Below are 13,710 nucleotides of genomic sequence, written 5' to 3'. Positions count from 1 at the left end.
AAATATTGGAAACATTTCAGTTTCCAACAGCCCTGCCTTTCAAGCCTCAGTCTTCCATTGCCCAGCCAAAACCCATTCAACAGGGCCTACAGCCATCTCGCTTTGCTTTTCCAAGCAAAAAAAAATGACCTCAAAGGGTTCCAAACCCACTAATATCTCATATGTAGAGGAAACCCAAAGAAATAGCCGGGTCTGGTCACGTACATGCAACCACATCTCGCTTGCAGAGAGGAAAGACAAGGTAGAGAGGACTCTAGTCCTCGTGGTGCCTCACCTACCTGGTGTGAGGTCCATGCTGGACTTCTCGTTGCAGCCCTGCAGCGAGTCCAAGGTGCGGGTGACCTGGCTGGCGAAGTCCTCGCCGCCGTTCATGCACTCGCGCTGCAGGTGGTGCCGCAGGTCCGTGATGTCGTACTCGTAGCCGTCCAGGATGGGCGTCTCGCGGATGCTGAGCGTGCCGCTCGAGTTGTGGCCCTGCACGCGCGCGTTGCGCAGGCTCTCGCGCCCGTGGCCCCCGATGAGCACCGAGGGGATGTAGTGGATCTCGTTGGCCGCCTCGGCGCTCGCGCTCTTCTGGGGCTGGGGCACGCGGCGCCGCTTGCACCACCGCCGGCGCGTGTACAGGATCATCACGAGGCACAGGATGGAGAGCAGCAGGGCGATCATCCCTCCCTGCGGGCAGAAACGCAGGGCTGCTCAGGAAGCCACCACCCGACGCAAAGCGAGCAGCGCTTAGAGTACAGCGGGTTTTGTTTCGCTCCCCCACAAGTCTTTGAAAGCAGAGCTCAGATTTATTAGAGGTAAACGCTCCTACAGGCAACTTTTTCTGACCCGTTTCCAACTGGTTTCAGTGCTGTCACTCTCAATCTTGGGAAATTTTCCCAGGGTGTCCTGCAGAAATTTCAGCACAGATTAAACGAGACCAAGGCTGGAGACGAGGGAGCTGCCGTGCGCAGAACAGCCAGGCAAGGCGAGAGAGGAAAGCCCTGGCCTGCGGGGACGGGCGCTCAGCCCGCGTGCCCGGGTCCCGTCCGCGAGGTCACCCCCGTGCCGAGACAGCGCCAAGAGAAGAGCTCACGCTGCTCCTCCCAGAGAGCTCTGCCAGAGCAAAGAGCAACGAAGAACACGTAGGAGCCGGCGGGGAGCTCGAGGTCCAGCCTCGGCTCCATCCCCCATCCTTCCTTTTACGGAACAGGTGATCCCGGTAAAATAATATAATAGTAATAAGCTGCTCCATTAGGGCACAACATTAAGAGAATTACGGAATGGGAGACAGGAGAGGCAGCTGGCAAGAAGAGCTCTAATGGCCAACTACGTTTTAACCCTCTCTCACTCCCGGGATTATGGAGATGCAGTGCTTCCTCCAAGCCCTTCCACCCAGGCTCCTTCCAAAGAAAAAGGCTCCAAGTGTCCCTCCACGTGGATGCAGAAAATGAGCTCTGGCTTCACCTTGTGGCACTGGGCAGGCTGCGGTGGCTGCTAGAGGACCCCTGCATGGGACAGATAGGCTGGAGTGCTTCTTGGAAAAAGAGCGCCGCACAAGGCCCATGTGCAGCCCACGGTGACGAGCGGTTTCAAGTGAGGCAGCCTCTCGCTCGCATTTCTTTGCTTGGCAACCGAACGGGAAAGAAAACCAGCCTTGAAAACTACACGTGACCCTGATTCTTGGCACAGAAACCAACTCTTTTTTTAAGGGTGTGATGATGATGCTGCCTGAGAGGCACTGAGAGTGATGAAAAAAGAAGGGGGAGAGGGAGAACTCAATCTGTAGTTACATATTTTGGTACAAGAGCAGCAATTAGCAGACATCCTTTTCATCAAGTTGATAATAAGCCCTATCTCAACAACTCCTTTCTGGATCCTGTTTTTTGCCAGTGTTCCAGAAAGTCAAGACAACGGTGGTGGACCTGCCAGGCACTTGCATAACTTAGTGTTTCACTTTATGGCTGCAGGTCTTGGCCAAGTTTGCCGCCACTCTTCAGCCTTCCCTAATATCACCAGCGAGCTGCCCCTAAGGACTCTGAAGCCTGGGAAAGGCCAACGTCACTGGGTTGGAGGTGTTGGCGCAAGTTCAGGCTGCCAAGCAAGACCAAAGTGACACAGATTTCCTGGTGGCCTGAGAGGGCTTTGGGCTTCCCTGGCAAATCCGCTGTATCACCTTGTGCCTGAGGCACCACCCATCAACTCACCACCAAGAGGGAATAAAAAGGAGTTGTGGACCAAAAGGTCTTGGGGTTGGCTTTGCCAGAGATTGTTTTGCCTTCCCTGAGACTATGAAGCGCAAGTGCTGTAGGAGAAGCCTGGCCTCAGGCTGCAATCTGGAAGAGCTACGGATGCTCTCGTTAGGGTAGGCACCATTAAGCAGCCTGTTTGCAGCCTCGGCAACACATTGTGTCCACCTAATTATCTTCTGGTGGCAAAAACGTTAAAAAAAAAAAAAAAAAAAAAAAGGATTCTTCAGATCCCTTCCGGTGAGAAGCAAAACCCTGCAAAGCGCCCTCCAAAACACTGCTGTCTTTCTTGCAACACTAAATCCATACCCTGGGTTTCCGCAGGAAGGTGGAGGGAGCGGAGCGGCGCGTGGAGCCCCGCGCCCCAGGAGCTGCTCCCGCGCGTGTCCCGGGCACGCGCAGCCCCGAGCCAGTGGCCGCCCCGTCGCCGTTGGGTCACTCATTGGGTCGCCCGTTGGGTCATCGAATCAAAGCGCGGCGCCTGCGAGGCGCGGGGCACAGGAGCCGCGGGAAAGTCAATCTGAATTAACCCCAGGCAGGCGGTGAAGACCTGCAAACCGCAGCGGCGCCGAGGATAAAAGCACCCCCGCGACGGAGCCGCATCCAACCGGGAGGCGCTCATTTGGAAAGGGAGGCGAGCGCAGGGGAGACGTTGGAAGACATCCAATTTAAAAGCGCCTCTGCCCAGGGTCGGAAGCAGGCACCATGTGCAAAACCAGCGGCTGGGAACATCTGGATGCTCCCGAGCTCCAGCCCCACTCCTTGTCCGGAGCCTGGGCATGGGACACAGGGACCTTCACGGGGAAACACAGGGATTTTCAAACACCCAAAGACCTGGTTTTCTACAGGTTTCCTGACCCGCAAACCTCTCCAGGTTTAAATCCGAGCCCTTTGGAGCGTAGAGAGCAGGGAGCAGGAGGAGAGGGCAAGCGAGGTGTACGCAGCACGTACCATGACGGAGATGTGCAGGATCCTGAGCTCCTCTTCAGCCGACTCGGTCTGCGGCTCCTCAGTGGGCTCCAGGCCGGGCAGGCTCGGGGCCCCGTCTTGGTGGTGGATGTGGAAGAGCAAGGTGCCGTTCTCCAGCCACTGCTGCCGCCAGCGCACCAGGGGGATGTCATCCGTGTTCCCCGAGATCTCTGCAAGAGCAAAGCCAGTCACAGCGGGAAACCAGGCAGGGCAGAACCACCGGCAGGGCCCTTCACCCCCTCCCAAAGAACAGGGAGGGTTTTCCTGCCCCAGGACAGGCAGAGCCAGGTTAAGGAGAGGTGTTGTGTGCCACGACGCCAAGAAATGCATGGGGCTGGGAAACGCAAGCAGAAGAGACCGGGAAGAGCTGAGGATGGGCACACTTTTCCTGAAAAACAAGCTTCATTTGCACTTGTTGTAATAATTAAAAATATGAGGAGGCTCACAACGAGAGAAAGCCTTTCCCCCTGTCTCTGCTACACAGGACTCATTCCGGCCACAGGCATCTTCTCGCTGCTGTTTGCAGCGACACATTTTTATTGTGCTGGGAAGTGGCACGAGCTGTGCAAATTGTCATCTTTATTTCGCCTGTCTCGAGCTGCCTTCAAACGAAAACCGGAATTCAATTATGATGCCAGAAAACAACATTTTAAATTTACCATTAATTAATTTCATTAGGCTGCCTTAAGTGAGCTAGCTACCAAAGCGGGGAAAAACAGCATCAGAAACCAGGTTTGCCCTTTCAAAGTGATTTGATTAATCAAAAGAAACATTAGCTGCAGCAAACGAAGTGGCAGCTTGCTCCTGCTCAGCACGGGCCATATTTCTGGCGGCAATCAGGGCACTTGAAGTGTCCCAAGCAGAGCAGCGCCGAGCACCTCCAAGCACTGTGGAGCAAAACGGAGAGAAGGAAAAATATCTCCACAGCTGGAAGCGCTTCCGAAATCCCCCCTAACCGCTGAGCTGTGCGTTTAGGCACACGGATCCCCCCTGGAAATCTGCGGGAAAGCTGAGCTCCTCCCGTCTCACCCGGCTGCAGGCGGGAGCGTTTCATGGGCTGCAAGGGGAGAACAAGTTTTGCAGCATCCTCATCCCCGACAGCTCCCACCTTCCATGGAACCAGCCCAAAGGGAAGGAAAACACCCTCCCCACAGCTGCTCACTAATGTGAAATGAGGAGTAATTAAGGCGCGAGCTTTTATGCGCAACTGGAACTCAACGCACTGACATTTGGAAAAAATGTAAATACCAGCATTTGCCCCATTGTGAAAACTGGAAATAATAGATACTAAGTATATGACATTGTGACATTTAAAAAGCTAGAGTTAAAGATGTTTTCCCCCTGATTTGACATATCACTGAAAAAGCAGCACCCTTCAGCTCATTAATATTTGAGGAGAACTCCTTGATGGAAGTTATTTAAATGATTAATAGGTTATAGTAAATTTAGGCCTTAAAATAGGTTGTCATAACTTCAGATTTATTTAAACAGCCTTATTTTTAAAAAGAAAAATGTATTTCTATAAAAAATAGATTCCGATTTTAAAAGAGCACAATCTACCAGCACCAGTCACCTCCCCTCCCCAGCACCGCCGGGCCATCCCTCCGTCCTCGCTGCCTCGCGAGCACGTCGGAAGCATGAGAAAAAGGGAAGAATCCTGGAAGGCAGCGCCCTTCAGCCCAGCGTGTCCCCCCAAAACCACTGGGTAGGACACCCCTACAGAGCCCAGAGTGGTCTATGGTGATGGGCTTGGGGCAGCACCCAGAGCTTCACCCCAAGGCGCCCGGGGGGCCGCGATGAGCGGGAGGAGAGAGGATGGTTTCAAGTTCGAAGTGTGAAAGATGTTGATAATGGGCCTGCTCCCTGTCATTAAGGCCTGGGACGTGCAGCCATTAGCACCCGTATTAACTTCTTGCACCTCTGTTAAAAAATAGCCTAGCGGAGCCTGGGGTTAATGACAGCAGCAGATCACTAATTACGCCACGAGGAAGCCGACTGGTCGCAACGGTGGCCCGGGTCCTTGACATCCACAGAAGCAGCAGCCTCCAAAGGCTCCAACATAAGGGCCGTGGCTGCTGCCCTCCTCAGCCATCTGTGAGGGAAGGAGGAGTTCAGGAGAGGCCGAGGAGGAGCAGAGCCAGGTGAGGAAATGCGGAACATCCAGAAGAATTCACATTGATCGTTGATCAATGATTCGAACTGATCGTTTCCCAAATAACCTCCATTAGTGGGGGACGACGGCTCATCTCCCACAGACCTGACACCTTGCAGCATGGGCTCATGCCTACGTCCTCCCCAAGCTGCCTGCATGGGCACCACAAACAGAGAGGACGCGGAGACCAAGGTCTCCTCCATCTGTCCTCCACCTGTCCTCAGCAGCCAGCACAAAGCAAGGGGCATCTTCACCAGCGGGCTGCCAAGCTCGTGGTCTCTCTGAAGGCAACAGAGACTTTGGTGGGAGCCAAACTTGGCCTCTTTGGCTCAGTTTCGGGTCCCTGCAAAGACGGAGCAACCTCGCAGGTACCCTGAGCCCAGTGCAGACACCAAGCGATTCTCAGCTCCTTATTGCTGCTTGGAGACCCAAGAAGTTGTCAGGAGAGGGGAAAAAACCCACACAAACACATCCACAGAAACACATCCAAGCCAAAAGGTGACTCTCCTTAAAAACGCATGCCAACATTTTGCTGAAAAAAGGCAAAACCATTTTCATTTCTATTAGGAAGCATTTTGCACTAGTAGATGCCTCTGATTAGTCAAACAAACTCTGCTGTAATGTTGGTCTCTGCAGACTCATTTTACACAGCAGAGCGTAGGTTTTGACTTGGATTGTTTGACTTTACATTTCCTTGTTAACATTTAAATCTGGCTTATTTTCCATCTGGAACCCAACGGTGTTCTTATTCAAGCTCCACATTAGCCGGCCCTTTTGCTCCACGTCAAAAACCTGTGTGTCCATGAAAAGGCTCAAATCCAAATGAAGCAGGTTTTTGCCTTGCATCCTTCAGGAATTTCCGTCCTCGGAAACACCATGGGCACAGGTTCGGAGCTGCCTCCCTTGAGCCCCATCCCCTCCGAGGCGTCTCCCCTGCCACAAGCCGGGCAGGAGCTGGGCTGATGCCCCCAGCTGCAACACGCGCGCTCCAGGCTTTGCCCGGGCACAAATCTTACTCCTATGCTCTCGCCTCGCTTCCAGCTGCCGTAAATGTGAAATACAGGGGAGATCTGGGAAGAGAGACAAATCTGCGTCCTGGGCCAACGTCCAGGAATAAAAACCGAGAGAGGAAGACAAAAACAAAAGCCCCGCGCTCCGAATCAGGATAGAGAGTGAAATAAAGAGCACGCATGCCACGAAAGGAACGCATTTGTCATTGACATCCCCTACCTGGGAGGCCTTGGCCAATTCTTGACATTCTCACAAGCATAACACCTGCAGAGCTCCACACTGCCATTAAAATAATCACAGAATCATACAGATTCACAGAATATTTAAGGTTGGAAGGGACCTCTAGAGATCATCTAGTCCAACCTTCCTGCTCAAGCAGGTACACCTACAGCATGTGGCACAGGGTGGCATCCAGGCGGGTTTTGAAGACCTCCAGAGTAGGAGACTCCACAACCTCCCTGGGCAGCCTGTTCCACTGCTCTGTCACCCTAACAGTAAAGAAGTTGCTCCTCACCTGGAGACGGAACTTCCTGTGCTCCAGCTTGTGGCCATTACCCCTCGTCCTGTCGCTGGCCACCAGTGAGAACAGCCTGTCCCCTTCCTCCCTGCATTCTCCCTTCCTGAACTTATTAATCATATCCCCTCTCAGCCTTCTCTTCTCCAGGCTAAACAGGCCCAATTCACTCAGCCTCTCCTCATACAAGAGATGTTCCATTCCCTTAATCATCCTGGTTGCTTTTCTCTGGACCCTCTCGAGAAGCTCCACGTCCCTCTTATACTGGGGAGCCCAGAACTGCACCCAGTACTCCAGGTGCGGCCTCACCAGAGCTGAGTAGAGGGGCAGAATCCCCTCCCTTGACCTGCTGGCAACACTCCTCCTGATGCAGGCCAGGATCCCATTGGCCTTCTTGGCCACGAGGGCACACTGCTCACTCCTGGTTAACTTGGTGTCAACCAGGACTCCCAGGTCCCTCTCCGTGGAGCTGCTTTCCAGCAGGTCGACCCCTAATCTGTCCTGGTGCCTGGGGTTATTCCTGCCCAGGTGCAGGACCCTGCCCTTGTCCTTATTGAACCTCATGAGGTTCCTCTCTGCCCAACTCTCCAGCCTGTCCAGGTCCCTCTGGATGGCAGCACAGCCCTCCGGAGTGTCGGCCACTCCACCCAGCTTGGTGTCATCTGCAAACTTGCTCAGGGTGCACTCCGTGCCCTCGTCCAGATCATTGATAAACAAGTTGAACAGCACTGGGCCCAGCACTGACCCTTGGGGTCTGGCCACAGGCCACAGGCCTCCAACTGGACTCGGCCCCATTTATGACCACCCTCTGAGCTCTGCCATCCAGCCAGCCCTCGATCCCCTGCACCATGCACTCATCTAGTCCACTCTTTTGGAGCTTCTGTATATGAGGATATTATGGGAGACATAATCCTAACCCAATCCTTCTCAGCCTGCGGAAGGTCTTCCTTTAGCCCATTTATATCTCTTCTACTGGAGCCCTGCAGCTCATGGGGGGTCGCCTTAGCAGTAAAGACAGAGGCAAAGAAGGCATTTAGTACCTCTGCCTTCTCGGCATCCTCCGTCACCAAGGCCCCTTCTCCATTCAGCAGTGCAAAGAAATAAATAAATAAAAAGAAAGAAAATCACATCCCTTCGCTCGCCTACCCAGCAAGGTTTTCCAAGATGCCAGGTGCGGCCAAGTGTTGGGATGTGGTGGGATCTGGGGCCAATGACCCACGTGAGTGAGAGACGTGGTACCAGATGCCCCAGGCGACTCCAGCCCCGCCAACACAGCACAAGGTCCCACCAGGACTGACAGCTCAGCAGCGAGGAAGAGGAGCGCTCGGCTAAGCCGGGAGGAAGAGGAGCGCGCGGAGCAGACCCGCCTGCGTGGGGCTCGCTTCCTGCACCGGTGCCCACTCGCAGAGCGCGGGGCATTTCCACCCTGCACGGTGCCTCCCTGCGGAAGGGAATGCAGAACTGGCTCCAGTGCAGCCTTCCTCGAGGATTTAGAACCAATCAATGAAATGAGCAAGGTAAACCTCTCCACTCAGACGGTGCCCACCTATGAGCACCAAAGGAGCTCCGGCGACACAGCACCTATCGCTCGGGAAGGACGAGCAACCAGAGGAATGAGGCTTGGCAAAGGAGATCCCAGTCCCTTTAGTACATTCCCACACATCCTGGAAATGCAGACCAGTAAATCCTAGTTCCGCACTGCGCAGTTAGCAACCACAATAGAGAAAAGCAGCTGGCAGGCACATGGACTAACATGGACATCGAGGCTGTCCGCAGGCCAGCAGACAAGCCTCATCCAGCGTGACAGCCTCACTTCAAAGAACTCGCATCAAAATCCACCCTCTGAGTTCCCCAAATTGCGTGAGCGGGCATAGGATAAGAGGGTATGTCCTAACAAAGCCCACAAGGAAGGGGAGGAACAGGACAACAGCTTCCACAGTGAAAGGAGGAGGCCAGGGACCCCATGGAGATCTCCATTAGGACCTCAGCATTGCAGGAACGCTCTGGAAGAGGAAGCAAATAACAAAGTTGGCCACCGATTCTAAATTTAGTCTCCTCAAAGCTAAAGCTGTGAAGCGCTACAGGAAAGCGAGCAGGAGGATGGCAGGGGAAAGGCACCTTTGGTGAGAGCAACGTGATCCCGAATGCAGGATTGAGGTCACTCATCTCGGGAAGGAAAACTGAAAGGATTCGGAAGGAGGGACAAGGAAGAAGAGGTGTGAGAAATGAATTTATGGATAGGAGACACTAACTGCACTAGGACTCCTCAGCAAGGAAATCGAACAACTGAGCAGGGATAGGATGAAATCCCATAAAATCATGAAGCCAGTGGAGCAGTTGAAAAAAAGAATGATTGCTTGCTATTTCTCACACTACAAGAATTAGGAGGGCAAAAATTAACAAAGGCAACACTTTGTCCACCATAAAGCATAACAGCATTGAAAAAGGAATTAAATTCAAGGAAAACAGATCCATCCATGGCTATCCAGCATGACAGGACAGAGACAAATTTCTGCTCGAGAAACCCCTGGGGCACAGACCTTGGCTGCACGGAGCGGATTGCTCAGTGTATGCCGTGTTTTTCGCACCGCTTTCCCCACACATCAGCTACTTGCTCTAGTCGGAGATCAGATGCCAAGACACACAGTCAATTGAATTGACCCAGGATGCTCTACACAGCAGCGCGATGTCCCAAAGGAGGCGCTCAAAAATCACCAGGTAAACTGGAAATCTGGAAAATGCCCAGCTGCCCCTGCTAGCCAGAGGACTACCCATGCCTGGTGAGCACCTGGGGGTACCAGCCAGACTCAGACACTGCTGGTCTTTGCCACCCTTTTCTGATAGGTCTCCAACCTAAAGCTTAGCCCAGGGGGGCCTCTCAAGTGTCCCCAGGGTTCACTCTTTCCCACAGGAAGCTGTTTGGAAGACCAGGAAAGAGCTAAAGCTAAAATATCTACCGTGCAATACCTCAACACTGCTGAAACCTCCAGTTTAACGCCTCAGGACTAGGGCACAGGGCACGGCAACAACTTCTTTAAACACTCCAGTAAAATCAGAGATAAATAGTAAGCAGATAAACAGCAAAATGGCCCATCCAAGGGGCCTCCCACAAGGTCTAAGGGGTTTTTATCCTCACAGTCCCTGATTTCTTCGAATTTACTCTTCTCTCCTCCTCTGGATTCCTGAGATGTTCCAATCTGCCAGTTGCTCACACTGCCCAACATCTTTGGCATGGAGGGCCCTGCAGAGCCCCCACTGGAGGCCACGTCCATGCCCTGTGTCCCCTCACAAGCAGCTCGGGCTGTCCTGGCCCCTGTTCCTCCAGGCACTGACTCGCTGCGGGCAGTAGAGCTGGGGATGGGCTCTTCAAGACAGGCTCCCTGTTGATGATCTCCTCCCTCCCCACCTCCGTGCCGTGAACTCCTACAGCCCCAAGCCCTCCACCAGGGTTACCTCCAGCTCTCCACGTCGGCCAGCGATGCTCGCAGGGAGGCCCAGGGCCATTCCCATCCACCGCGGGCTGACGGGAAGGGGCCGCCAGCCGCTCCAGGCCATCTGCCCGGCACTTAGCGAGGCATCAGAGCACGCGGTCCAGGCCAGCTCAGGCCGAGACGGTGGCGACGCATTAGACGGAGAGCGGCTCCTCTTCAAGGGCAACCTTCAGCCCGCACCGCCACACTAATTTGTTTAAGTGCTCGTTACGCTGAGGCCCAGAGGTCAGGCCGACCAGATGCTATTTTAGCATCCTCAGCCTTTGCACGGGAGACAAGAAGGGCCAGCCCTTGCTCATCTGTCCATGGGCGTCTCCGTGCCCAAGGCACGACCAAGAGGGTTCCAGGAACGGACAACCCTCCTCTTCCTCCCATCTCCCAGCAGGGCCCAGGGGGGCTCTGCTCCGGCGGCACCACTCAGGGTGCTCAGACTCAGGGGCGCTCGAGAGAGCAACCCAATTTTGAGCTTCGTTTTTCAAGTGTGCAGAGACTTGGAGAGGTAGCCGAGAGGGAAGGGAAAAAAAATAGGAAGAAAGAAAGATGCAGAAGGGGAAAAAGTTGACTGTGCACCTTAAATTTATCACTGCTGAAAGAAGAGCTTGTCAAGAGGTCCAGAGCCCAGGCAGTGCACAGTGATCAATGTGAGGACTTTTGGGTCTAGTCAAGCTTGTTTCAGATTTACAGGAACTGAATAGAGGCATAAATCTGTCACTGCCTGACGAAAATGGAGGTAATTAAAGCTGCAGGTGTATATAATTGTCATATTGATGATCTATATAAATCAGCCCAGCCAGCAGAGGCACCGAGCCACCGGGTTCAGCACAGATCCTCCCCAAGGAGGAATTTCCTGCCTACCTGCGTGGCGGGAGGAGGACACGGCCTGCACAACACATCTCACCCTGTCCAGCTGCCCCTCTCTCATGCCCTCGTCCAAATGGGACAACCCCCATGCCCTGAAGTGGCGAGCCTGCGTGCAAGTGGGGCATTGACTTGATCTTGTACCCGTTTTCCGTTTTCCTTTTTTTTTTTTTTTTTTGGATTTATTTTAGCCTTTGTTATTTTGGGAGCTTTGAAGCCTCAGCTGCTCTGAGCCTGCTGCTCTCGTCGGAAGGACAGAAAATGCAGAGCAGGGATGTGAAGGAGGGGGCGAAACGGCGAGCGGGACAGGGCGGCGGTCGAGGGCCGAGGCGATCCATCCGGACGGAGCCGCTGTCGGGACCGTGTCAACCGGTGCCGGCGCCATCCCCGTCCTGCCGTGCGGCCACAGCCCCAGCCAGCCGGAGACCTCTCGTCCCGCCAGCACGCGAGGGGAATCTGGAATTTGGGCTGCTCCGTCCACGAGGACGGAGCGAAGGGGTCGGGAGGGCGGAGGCGGCTAGAGCCAAGCCCCAAGCGTGGCCCTCGCCCCCGAGCGGGTCACACGTGGCCCTTGCCAAGCAGGACCCCGGACACGCACCCCGGCAGCCCCTCTGCCCAGGCAGAAGGTTACCTGCACGCGAAACCCGAACAATTAAAAATTAAACAAGTGCTTCTGCATTGCGGTCCGCATTACGTAAGCTCGCTCTCCGTCTCCGAGGCGTTAATGCAACCGCACGCAAAGGCCGCCCTGCCTGGATTTACCTGCGCGTCCGAGGGCCGCAGCGCGGAGACCAGGGCAGCCCCCGAGCGGCCCTTCCAGGCGCCTTTAACCCCTCAGAAACCGTTTGGGGAAAGAAGCGACAAAGGAAACGGCGACACTGGCAGTTCTCAACCTGGAACCTGGCCAGGATGGCTTTAGTGTAAGCTTGCCAATCAGCCCAAACTCCCATGGCATGCACGTCTGCAAGGACAAGTTCCCTCGGCCACGGTTTGCTCCAAAATGCCCCTTTTCCTAGCAAGGACAAGGCAGCAGATCCTCAGCACAAGGGATATCGCACCAGCCCTCATCTTTGGGAAGGGACACACGGGTACGGCCAGGCTGCTCCAGGATGGGAATTACCGCAAAACACCTCCTTGAGGAGCAACTGCGACCCAAGGAGCCTCTGGAGCAGCAGCGACTTCTCAGAGCACAGCGCCCGCCGGCTCGCCGGGCCTCATGGTTGGAAACTTTCCTGGATGCCCCAGAGGGGCCGGGCCAGTGACAGTGCCGATGCGGAGCCTGCAGCAAGCTGGGCCCGGCTCCCGCTGCACCCGCTGCACCCGCTGCACCCGCTGAACCTGCTGCACCCGCTGCACCCGCGGCCCACTGCACCCACTGCACCCTGCTGCACCCGCTGCACCCGCTGCCCACTGCACCCACTGCACCCTGCTGCACCCGCTGCACCCTGCTGCACCCGCTGCACCCCGCTGAACCTGCTGCACCCGCTGCACCCACTGCACCTGTTGCACCCTGCTGCACCCGCTGCACCCCGCTGCCGGCTGCACCCCGCTGCACCTGCTGCACCCCGCTGCACCTGCTGCACCCTGCTGCACCCGCTGCACCCTGCTGCCCGCTGCACCTGCTGCACCCTGCTGCACCCCGCTACACCGCTGCACCCCGCTGCCCGCTGCACCTGCTGCACCCTGCTGCAACTGCTGCACCCCGCTGCCCGCTGCACCTGCTGCACCCCGCTACACCGCTGCACCCCGCTGCCCGCTGCACCCCACTGCACCCGCTGCCCGCTGCACCCCGCTGCACCCCGCTGCACCTGCTGTACCCCGCAGCCCGCTGCACCCCACTGCACCCGCTGCCCGCTGCACCCCCTGCACCCTGCTGCACCCCACAGCCCGCTGCACCCTACTGCACCCCGCTGCACCCACTGCACCCTGCTGCACCCCACAGCCCGCTGCACCCTACTGCACCCCGCTGCACCCACTGCACCCCGCAGCCCACGGCGGCAGCTACAGAGCCTGGGACCAGCTCGTCAACCCCTTTTTCTCCTTGCTGCAGAAATGTCCCGCTGCAGGATCACGGCCGTTTTCTCGCACGGCAGAAGCACAAGAGAGAAAAGGGGACCCACCGGAGCAGGCGCCCAGGAAAAGTGGGGAGTGTGCAAGACCCACATCAAGGTCCGTAATTCCTCTGAGCTACTGCTTTGAATTTGGGGCTTGGTGGGTTTTCTAGGTTTGGGGTATTTTTTCTTTTTAGGTAGTCTCCATGGTAACCATGTTCCTTCACACCAGAGCCGTCTCCAGGATGTTTCCAGGCTGCGGTTCCGCTTTCCCAAGCAGGGGCAGCATGGCGGATGCTCCCTGTGCGCACTCCCCAGCGCGAAGCCCAAAAACGGCAGCAAAAAAATAAAATAAAATAAAATAAAATAAAATAAAATAAAATAAAATAAAATAAAATAAAATAAAATAAAATAAAATAAAATAAAATAAAAT

General features: G+C 55.2%; 1 protein-coding gene across 1 annotated transcript in view; it reads right to left on the bottom strand.

Annotated features, from left to right (window-relative positions):
- Positions 1 to 13,710, bottom strand: part of ASTN1 (astrotactin 1) — a 50,632-nt gene that overhangs the window by 32,219 nt on the left and 4,703 nt on the right. The window contains exons 2-3 of the mRNA XM_026039821.1: positions 3,183 to 3,370; positions 279 to 672 (exon numbers count right to left, since the gene is read on the bottom strand). Of these exons, the coding sequence (XP_025895606.1) occupies positions 279 to 672; positions 3,183 to 3,370 (582 nt within the window). The remainder of the gene's footprint in view (positions 1 to 278; positions 673 to 3,182; positions 3,371 to 13,710) is intronic.

This window comes from Nothoprocta perdicaria, unplaced genomic scaffold (assembly GCF_003342845.1).
Source record: "Nothoprocta perdicaria isolate Ctin4 unplaced genomic scaffold, notPer1 scaffold_243, whole genome shotgun sequence".
NCBI classification, from domain to species: domain Eukaryota; kingdom Metazoa; phylum Chordata; class Aves; order Tinamiformes; family Tinamidae; genus Nothoprocta; species Nothoprocta perdicaria.
This window is presented reverse-complemented; position numbering and strand designations above follow the sequence as displayed.